Source organism: Dama dama, chromosome 11, assembly GCF_033118175.1.
Source record: "Dama dama isolate Ldn47 chromosome 11, ASM3311817v1, whole genome shotgun sequence".
Lineage (NCBI taxonomy): Eukaryota > Metazoa > Chordata > Mammalia > Artiodactyla > Cervidae > Dama > Dama dama.
In genome coordinates this window covers 6,881,350-6,891,722 of record NC_083691.1, presented here as the reverse complement: position 1 = coordinate 6,891,722, position 10,373 = coordinate 6,881,350, and the positions used below count along the sequence as shown (strand labels likewise).

General features: G+C 52.5%; 1 protein-coding gene across 1 annotated transcript; it reads right to left on the bottom strand.

Annotated features, from left to right (window-relative positions):
• Window positions 1-270: 270 nt before the first annotated feature.
• C11H9orf50 (chromosome 11 C9orf50 homolog) lies at window positions 271-10,339 on the bottom strand. The gene is made up of 7 exons (XM_061156072.1): window positions 9,820-10,339; window positions 9,424-9,517; window positions 9,208-9,321; window positions 6,227-6,387; window positions 4,369-4,534; window positions 4,059-4,215; window positions 271-3,743 (listed from the first exon to the last, which is right to left on the bottom strand). The coding sequence occupies exons 1-7, from the start codon at window positions 10,337-10,339 to the stop codon at window positions 3,639-3,641; spliced, it is 1,317 nt and encodes a 438-aa protein (XP_061012055.1). The 3' UTR covers window positions 271-3,638.
• Between the last annotated feature and the right edge of the window lie 34 nt (window positions 10,340-10,373).

Here is a 10,373-nt window from a genome sequence, read left to right as displayed (position 1 = left end):
AACTTCTATTACCATATGTAAAATAGATAGCCAATAGGGAATTTGCTGTCTGGCTCTGTAAACTCAAACAGGGGCTCTGTATCAACCTAGAAGGGTGGGATGGGGAGGGGGGTGGGATGGGGAGGGAGGTGGGAGGGAGTTTCAAAAGGGAGGGGATAGATGTATACCTATGGCTGATTCATGTTGAAGTTTGACAGAAAACAACAAAATTCTGTAAAGCAATTATCCTTCAATTAAAAAAAAAATTTTTATTTTTTTTTTTTTAAGAAAGGAAACAGCGCCCTCCTCCATCCACAACACGTCCTGGTCCCAAGATTCCCTGCGGCCCGTCCAGCCCAAATCCCATCCCTTCGTCTTCAGCAGTGCACCCACTGGGTGTGGGTTCCGTGGCTGTTCCCTCGGTGGCCAGGAGGTGGCGAAAGAGACCTCGACGCTGGCCTTGGTGAGGGGTCGGCGCCGCAGCGCGGCTTCAAGAAGGGAGGGGGCTGAACTCTGCCCAGCGGCGGGCACGCAGGTGTGTGGCAGGGCCAAGGCGGGCACACAGGCAGAAGCAGGTGGCGCTGCTGGGTCAGTGCAGCGTCAGGAGGACTCCAGGCGGTTCCTGCCACCTTGTCTTTCACCACCTCCTGAAATGACTCCAAACACTCCCCCACTCCCGGTACCAATCCCCGCCCCAACTAGGACAGAAACATCTGGCCCCTGCCCACCCAGATGCTTGCCCTCCAGTGACCAGATGGTGAAAACCTGGCCTGGGGAACGCAGAAGACGAATGCTTCTCCCTTCTGCCACAGTCTGGATGCCCTTACCCTATCAGGGAGTTCCACAAGCAGCCTTTCCGTTCAGTCGCTCAGTCATCTCCAACTCTGCGACCCCACGGACTGCAGAACACCAGGCTTCCCTGTCCATCACCAACTCTCTGAGCTTGCTCAAACTCATGTCCATCAAGTCGTTGATGGGCCATTTCATCCAACCATCTCATCCTCTGTCGTCCCCTTCTCCTCCTGCCTTCAATCTTTCCCAGCATCAGGGTCTTTTCCGACGAGTCAGTTCTTTGCATCAGGTGGCCAAAGTATTGGAGCTTCAGCATCAGTCCATCCAATGAATATTCAGGACTGATTTCTTTTAGGGTGGACTGGTTGGACCTCCTTGCCGTTCAAGGGATGCTCAAGAATCTTCTTCAACACCACAGTTTAAAAGTATCAATTCTTTGGCGCTCAGCCTTCTTTATGATCCAACTGGAAAAACCACAGCTTTGACTATACAAATCTTTGTCAGTAAAGCAATGTCTCTGCTTTTTAATATGTGTCTAGGTTTGTCATAGCTTTTCTTCCAAGGAGCAAGCGTCTTTTAACTTCATGGCTGCAGTCACCATCTGCAGTGATTTTGAAGCCCAAGAAAATAAAATCTCTCACTGTTTCCATTGTTTTCAACCTATTTGTCATGAAATGATGGGACTGGATGCCATGATCTTAGTTTTTTTGAATGTTGAGTTTTAAGCCAGTTTTTTTTACTCTCCTCCTTCACTTTCATCAAGAGGCTCTTTAGTTCCTCTTCACTTTCTGCCAGCAACGCTTAGCAAGTCCCTTATCCTGAAGCTGGAGAAGGAAATGGCAACCCACTCCAGTATCCTTGCCTGGAAAATTCCATGGACTGAGGAGTCTGGTGGGCTACAGTCCATGGGGTTGCAAAGAGTCAGACATGACTGAGCGACTTCACTTCACTTTCTGCCATAAGGGTGGTGTCATCTGCATATCGGAGGTTATTGATATTTCTCCTGGCAATCTTTGATTCCAGCTTGTGCTTCATCCAGCCTAGTGTTTCTCATGATGTACTCTGCATAGAAGTTAAATAAGCAGGGTGACAACATACAGCCTTCACGTACTCCCTTCCCAGTTTTGAACAGTTTTAACTGTTGCTTCTTGACCTGCATACAGATTTCCCAGGTGGCGGGTAAGGAGGTCTGACATTTCCATCTCTTGAAGAATTTTCCACAGTTTCTTGTGATTCACACAGTCAAAGACTTTAGTGTAGTCAATGAAGCAGATGTTTTTCTGGAATTCTCTTGCTTTTTCTATGATCTAATGGATGTTGGCAATTTGATCACTGGTTCCTCTGCCTTTTCTAAATCCAACTTGAACATCTAAAAGTTCTTGGTTAATGTACTTTAGAAGTCTATCTTGGAGAATTTTGAGCATTACTTTGCTAGCATGTGGGATTGAATGCAATTGTGCAGTAGTTGAGCATTCTTTGGCTTTGCCGTTCTTTGGCATTGGAATGAAAACTGACCTTTTCCAGTCCTGTGGCCACTGCTGAGTTTTCCAAATTTGCTGGCATATTGAGTGCAGCACTTTCACAGCATCATCTTTCAGGATTTGAAATAGCTCAGCTGGAATTCCATTGCCTCCACTAGCCTTGTTTATGGTGATGCTTCCTAAGGCCCACTTGACTTCACATTCCAGGATGTCTGGCTCTAGGTGAGTAGTCACACCATCATGGTCATCTGGGTCATTAAGATCTTTCTTGTATAGTTCTTCTGTGTATTCTTGCTACCTCTTCTTAATATCTTCTGCTTCTGTTAGGTCCATACCATTTCTGTCCTTTATTGTGCCCATTTTGCATGAAATATTCCCTTGGTATCTCTCATTTTCTTAAAGAGATCTCTAGTCTTCCCCATTCTATTGTTTTCCTTTATTTCTTTGCATTGATCACTTAGGAAGGCTTTCTTATCTCTCCTTGCTATTCTTTGGAACTCTGCATTCAGACGGGCATATCTTTCCATTTCTCCTTTGTCTTTCGCTTCTCTTCTTTTCTCAGCTATTTGTAAAGTCTCCTCAGACAACCATTTTGCCTTTTTGCATTTCTTTTTCTTGGGCATGGTTTTGATCACAGTCTCCTGTACAGTGTTACAAACCGCCATCCACAGTTCTTCAGATCATCTGTCTATCAGATCTAATCCCTTGAATCTATTTGTCACTTCCACTGCATAATTGTAAGGGATTTTATTTAGGTCATACCTGAATGGTCTAGTGGTTTCCTTACTTTCTTCAATTTAGGTCTGAATTTTGCAATAGGAGTTCATGATCTGAGCCACAGTCAGCTTCCAGTCTTGTTTTTGCTGACTGTATAAAGCTTCTCTATCTTCGACTGCAAAGAATATAATCAATCTGATTTCTGCATTGACCACCTGGTGATGTTCATGTGTAGAGTCATCTCTTGTGTTGTTGGAAGAAGGTCCTCTCCCAACAACAAGCAGCCTTTGGTTCCAGTCAAAGATGGAGGGGGTGGGGTGGTTCAGAGCAGATGCCTGTTTCAGGTGTGGGCTGATCTAGGTTGACAGAGGCCTGGTTCCCGGTTTGAGGTGTATGGCAGGGTCTCCCACCTCCCAGAATGGTTCACTTGGAAGAAGCCTGGCCCCTAAAGATGCCTCACTCCCTCATCTTCTGTGACCCTACCCCTTCCGTACCCCTTGGTCCAGGACCCCCGAAGACTAGCAACCAGGCACCTGGAAAGGTTTGCAGGGTGAGACCCAACAGCGGACACCAGCCACCTGGGATGCGCGTTTATTTGTGGGTCAGGGAAGGCCTCTCCTCACCCCTCACCCATGTCCATGGCTGGGCTTGGACACCCAGAGTGACCATTCACCTCTGGATGCGATGTGATGCTGACGGCAGGAGGAGCTGGTACCCCTTGGGGCAGCCTCGTTTCAGGACCGTGTGCAGCACCACGCTGGGCAGGAAGGACTCCTAGAGCGAGAAGGAGGGCCACTTTCGGGGGCCTCCGGGAAGGAGACGGGGTTTCCTGGGCCCAGGGAGCTCTATACTGCAGCCCGAGGGGGCAGACACCACGGTCAGCCCCATTTTACAGATGCAGAAACTGACATTAAAAAGCCCCCACCTATAGCAGGGTAGGAGCTGGAATCTGACCCCCAGTGGTCCAGCCTGAAGCCCGCCCCTTAGCCAAGCACATACAGAGGCTTTACCCAGAGGCCAAGCCACCCCACTGGGCATCCTCCCAGCAGGCAGGGCGCTCCAGGTGGCTGGCCGCTGGCAGATGCTCACCAGCTTCTGACTCCAGGAACAGGGCGATTTGCCCACCTGCTCCAGAAAGGTTTTGAGGTCCCCCCGCTGCCTCTGGGTGGTGGCCCTGGGGATGAAGGGCAGGCTGCTGTTCATGGAAGTGTCCTCAGAGAGGTGGCCTTTCGGCTCCAGGGTAGACCTGAGGGGGACAGGCGCCCATGAGCTGCGTGGACCCTGAGTCTCAGGTCCACGCGTAGCTGGCAGGACCCTCCAGGGCCCAGACCACCGCTGGACAGGGAGGTTTACAGGGGGAGGAGGCGCGTGAATCCTGTCCCCTTCCACAAAGCCTCACAGGCCAGGGAAGTCCCAGCTGAAGGGGCTGGCCGCAGTCTCCTCCTTGGCCCTTGAGCACAGGGCTTTGGGCAAGCTCTCCAGCCATCTCCCGACACTCCCGAACACCCGATCTGATGCTGTCGACCGGGGCTTGGCTGTCCTGTTCTCGAAGATGCCCTGCCGGGCTGAAGGAGAAGGGGCATGGGTGAGATCTCTTCCCTGGGCGGGGCCACCTGTACCCCACCCTCCCCCCTCTTCCCTGTGACAGGCAGAGCCCTGTCTCCATGGCAACCCAAGGCTCCCCAGCGCCTTCTGTCTGCCTCCAGAGAAGGCTCTGGTTTTAAAACTATCCTGCATGACTGTTTCTGCCTTTCTTATCCAAGCTCTGCACCGCCTGCCCAATTCTCTCCCCACACACCTACTCCTGTTCCAGCCCAATACAGGCCCCTTTTCCCACCATGGGAAGCCCAGTGGCCCCACAAGGGAATAAAAGCAATGATACTAAGAATCCCATGGGGTTGGAGTCTTTCCTGCCCAACAGCTGCCCCTCTGGCTGGTCAGGAAGCCTGAAATCCCCACCCTGCTGCCCCGAGGGGATGGCCATGGCCCCTGTGCCCAGCGGCTGCCAAGAAAGTGTCTCCTGTGCCAGCCGGCTACCATTCCCAAGAAACTTTCTCCAGGCCCCCCTCCCTTTCCTGGCACTCCCAGTGGCTGCGGTGGACTCTGACTTCTCAGCTGCTTGTCATCTGCTCTTGGGGCCTTGGCTTCCCCCATCAAACAAAACTGGGCAAAATTTCAGCTTCCCCCTCCAACTTCCTGCCATCCTGATGGCACTGGGTCGGGCTCCTCCTGAATCGGCCAAGGTCCTAGATTTTGAGGACTTCACCCCCAGCAAGGGCAGGAGGAGAAGGGGGTGACAGAGGATGAGGTGGTTGGAGGGCAGCATCAACTCAATGGACATGAATTTGAGCAAGCTCTGGGAGTTGGTGAAGGACAGGGAAGCCTGGCGTGCTGCAGTCCATGGGGTCGCAACGAGTCGGACACGACTAAGCGACTGAACAGTAACAATCCCCAGCAAGGCTTTGGAGCAGCTGTTCTCTGAAAGTGCACACAGTTCGTGCTTAATAAATAAATGAGGCTGTTGGATTGCTGGATCCTCAGAAGAGAAAGGGCCGGGCAGATGGGGAAAGGGGGTCTTGGGAAGGGTCATACTAGAGCGAGGGTGTGTATTCTTCCCGCCTGCCTCTTGTGACACCCACTGCAGAAAACATTGGAAACTGCCAGCACTGATACGACCACATCCATCACCCAAGAGCCGAGAGCAAAGTTCTCCCCAGGGAATCTGGGACTGATACTCGGTTCTGAGCTTCCTTGCTGGACCAGGCAGTGCCAGCCTCCCGCAGAGATGTGATCTTCTAGAACTTTCTGGACACCTCCTCAGCCAGGCCCCTGAGGTCTGCCTTCAGAGATCTGGGAAAAGCTTCGGGTGTCTCAGTTCCCACCTTCTCCAGCCCCTGGAGGCCAGATGCGGGGTCTGCAGGCTGTGGGTGCGGGTTCCAAGGTGGGCAGAGGATACAGCATGTGGGAACCCTTGGTAGTGAGCAAGCCTTCCGTGATGGCCAGGCCTGGGCACAGACTGTTCTCTGGACCCAGCTGCTCCCTGGCACCATCTGCCTTGAGCCACCTCTGCTGGACCTCAGACCCTATACACGGTCCTTGAAGGTCACCCTAAGAGCCTCTGGAAAGGCCAGTTCAGGGGCCTCCTCTGTGGGGTCAGTGGCCGCTTGGCCTTTGCAGTACCAGGGCCCAGTCTCTGCTGGCCAGGTTTCAGGCTGGAACTTTCTGGAGTCCCGGGGCTCCCCCTCCTGTCTGCTCACCAGCACAGCTCCGTTCCCAGTAACGGAGCGCTGTGTCCCTCAGCGTCTCGTCAGCGAATCTCACTCGGAAAGGGCAGCATCGCCTGCGGCGCCCTGGGCCTTCCCCCGAGGAGCTGTGGGTGAGCACAGCCTTGAGCTTGGGGGCATGGGTAGCCTGGGGCCTGGTGAGAGAGACGAGAGGGGCTCAGCCTCCAGCCTCCATGCCACCCCGGCAACACACACCTCCACCAGAGCTCTCTGTGGGATCCCGACCATCCTTCCTGAGCACTTCCTGCCCCCCAAAGAGATGGATCAAGCATGTAACCGGCATCAGCCCACCAAACTCACACAACCCTGTGAAACACGATTATTAGTCCCATTTTACCGATGAGGAAACTGAGGCACAGAGTTTTTTTGATTTTTTTTTTTTTTTTGCAACTTGCCCAAGATCGCACAGCTGGTTAGGGGTGGGACTGGGCTGTGAATCCTGGTTCCAGAGTGGGTACTCTTATATATCAAGCAATTCAGCAGAGAGAAGAAGGATATGAACTCAGGAGCTGGACGGTCCCTGGGTTTCAATTCTAACTCTTGGAGCCTCAGTTTCTTTGTCTGTAAAATGGGATCATCATGCCCACAGTACAGGGCTGGGAAGACATGAAAGAGACTGAAAAGCACCACCCCCCCTCCACGGTCTGCAGGGCCAAGAGTAAACATCTCTGCGAACTGTTCCCATAGTCGTCAATTTCAACTATGAAACATCCCAGTCCTGTGACATGGGGCAGACTACCAGCAGATCTCCCCTTTAAATGATGTACTGTGTATTGTGGGCAGGATAACAGCATCCTTATAAGGGTTTGCATGAGTGCATGCTAAGTCTCTTCAGTCGTGTCAGACTCCTTTGCGACCCTATGAACTATAGTCCGCCAGGCTCCTCTGTCCGTGGGAGTCTCCTGGCAAGAACACTGGAGTGGGTTGCTGTGCCCTGCTCCAGGGGGTCTTCCTGACCCAGGGATCAAACTTGCATCTCTTTTATCTAACCTGCATTGATAGGCGGCTTCTTTACACTAACATCCCCTAGAAGTGCTCTAAGAGTTTGGTGAGTATTAGATAAAATGTGAGGCATCTAGTATGGAGCCTGGCCAGGGGCCTTGGCTCAGTAAAGGGGATCTGTGATTATTACATTTATTGTTATTCATTTCGGCCTCCAGAGCAAGGCTGCAGGACGGTGTGCTTGATTCATTGATGTCTCTGTTATTCAGAAATGCCATGTTCGATCTTAAGCACATGCCTATGGATATACCTGTCTCCGTTTATCTGACCACATCTTTATGTCCATGTGGACACAGAGAGGACACTTTTCATGAGTCCCTTAAAGAGCCAGGCAGCCAGGAGATGACCAAGATGGTGTTGGCTACACGCACTGGGACCTAGTTACACAACAGTAATGTGCATCTATAGGCGGTGTCTTCCTGGAGCACTGAGTCAAGAAAGGTTCTGAGGCTCAGTGGGGGGAGAAGTGCTGTGGTCAATTAGTAATGTTTGCCATGGGCCCAGGATGAGAAGGAGTGGCACGTCTAGTGTGTGTACTGTCCCTGGTCTTTAAACTCAAGGACGATGCTCTTCACCTTTCATCCAGGGTTAAGCAGGAGGAACTACTTCTGCATTATTTTCTCCCTCCCTTAGAGCTACTGCATCCAGGTCCAGCTAGGTTACAGTGCCCAGGCTCTTCCGACTTCCATTCCTTATTCTGTTTCTCCCAATATTTGACACATGTGTTGTGCTCAGTCGCTCAGTCATGGTGGCTCTCTGTGACCCCATGGATGGTAGCCCACCAGGCTCCTCTGTCCATGGAACTTTCCAGGCAAGAATACTGGAGTGGGTTGCCATTTCCTTCTCCATTGACTTCTTCCCTGGTGTCTTCTTCCCTGGGTCTTCCCTGGTGGCTTAGAGGTTAAAGCGCCTGCCTGCAATGCAGGAGACCTGGGTTCAATCCCTGGGTCGGGAAGATCCCCTGGAAGAGGAAATGGCAATCCACTCCAGTATTCTTACCTGGAGAATCCCATGCACAGAGGAGTGTGGTGGGGCTACAGTCCACGGGGTTACAAAGAGTCAGACATGACTGAGCGACTTCACTTTCTCCATTGACATATAGTAAAAGTGAATCAAAGTTAGAGGAAGAGATGGATGAATGAATGGCAGGGTGGGTGAAAGAATGGGTTGGTGGGTGGGTGGGTGGATGGACTGATGGATGAATTAGTGAAAAGGTCTTTTTTATTTGGCACACCACTCGGCTTGCAGGACCTTAGTTCCCCAACCAGGGGTAGAATCCAGGCCACAGAAGTGAAAGCATTGAGTCCTAACCACTGAACTGCCAAAGGGATTCCCAAAAAGGTCTTAATATAAGGTTTGGATCTTAGGAGGATAGGTAGATGTATGGATGCATGGGTGGATGAATGATTATGTAGATTGGTATGTAGACTGGCTTCATGATTGGATTAGTGATGGACAATATCCTGGATTTACAAGTGGATGGAAGGATTGGTAGATGATCAATCATTGAATTCATGGATAGGTGGATAGAATTGTGGGAGTTTGTGAATAGCTGGATGACTGGCTGGCTGGCTGGTGGAGAGATGGATTAATGAATCAACAGGAGACCTGATTCATGAGTGGATGGATGGATGGAGAGGTTCATGAATAGATTGTAAAAGACCTGGTTCACAGATGTATGCAATGGTGGATGGGTGAATAGGAGAATGAATATATGAATGGATTCATCAATGAATTATGAGTGTGTGGGTAAAAGACCTGATTAATGAATGGGTGGATGAATTCATAGATGTTGATGGATGATCCTTAAACAGGTTGGGAGAAGACCTGATTCATGGATGGACATATAGATGGATGAACAGGTGGACAGATGGATAAATTCTGAAAAGACAGAGGAAGGAAAGAAATGTTCTTTCTCCCCACCCCCCTACCCCCATCCTCCCACAACTCACGGATTGGCCTTGACCGTGGTGAACTGCGGGTAATCTCTACTCAAGGGCCCCAGGACAGGTGTCTGATGAAGTAAAATCTTCTTAAGGCTATTCTTGAGGTAGGATGACCGGCCCCTTGAAAACAAATAGGCCATACCTGCTATGAGTGACCAGGGTCCCCCATGGTCAGAGCGTTGATGACAACCCTGTCCCCACGAAGAGGTCACTGACGCTTACCCAACGTCTGGGAGGAAGTGGGAGCTGGAACACCGAGGAGGACTTCCGTTGAACTCTGACGTAGGATGCCTTTGATGTTGAGATGCTGAGGGTGCTGGGGTGGGTGGGGGGGCAGAATGAAGTAGAAAGAGTTATGAGCCTTCGCTTGGGGACAGTCTTTATTAGGGTGTTCCTGGTTGCATGGCCTTGGGCCTGTTTATTCATCTGTACAATGGCAGACCCGCCCTCAGGCGGTGGTTGTCAGGATTCTGCCAGCCCTGCTTCACTAATGCAAGCATCCTTCTATGCCAGGTGCTGTGACCCCCACCCCGACCACCGCCACCCCGACCACCCCCACCATCGGAAATGACGCAGCCCCGCCTTGCCCCGCCCCCTGGGGGGCCGTGGGGGCCTCACTCGGTGGGAGGAGCCGTTCCGCAGACTCAGCCCTGAACTGTCGCAGGAACTGCCGGAATCGGCCCGGGAGAACTTCTCCTAGGAGGGAGCCCAAGGAATCGGAGGTCTCCTTGGCCGAGCCCCTGCGAGGGTCCTCGCGCTCTCCGAGCTCGGGGCATGCGGGCGCCGATTCGGGGGGCTCGCCGGCCAAGAGCAGGGGCGGCAGCAGCAGCGACCTCAGCCCTGTCCGGCTCCTTGCCGGCCGCTGGGCCACGGTGGGCAGGACCGGCAGGCGGGACCGGGAGCGCCTGAGGCCCAGCCCGGGATCGGAATACAAGGACTCACACGCGGGGGCCTGCCACCACTCGGCGCCGCTCTCCGAGGCCCTCAAGCCCCCGAAGACCCTCGTGCCCGAGGCTGCTCGGAGCTCGGGCGGCAGCAGCCTGGGCAGCCGCGGGTCTCTGCGCCGGCGATCGCCACCGCCGGGGAGCCCCTCGGGCGCCACCTGCTGGGCCCAGAAGCTGGGGCGACGCCGGGTCATGTCTGGCCCTGCGCTCAGCTCAGGGCATCCTCAC

Excerpts from the sequence above, each read along its gene's own strand:
- C11H9orf50 (XM_061156072.1), bottom strand. The coding sequence starts at position 10,339 with ATGACCCGGCGTCGCCCCAGCTTCTGGGCCCAGCAGGTGGCGCCCGAG. Across the intron at positions 6,388-9,207 it reads ACCACGGTCAAGGCCAATCC|GCCCCAGGCTACCCATGCCC; the intron begins GTGAGTTGTGGG and ends CTCTCTCACCAG. Across the intron at positions 3,744-4,058 it reads GTTCCTGGAGTCAGAAGCTG|GAGTCCTTCCTGCCCAGCGT; the intron begins GTGAGCATCTGC and ends TTCTCGCTCTAG.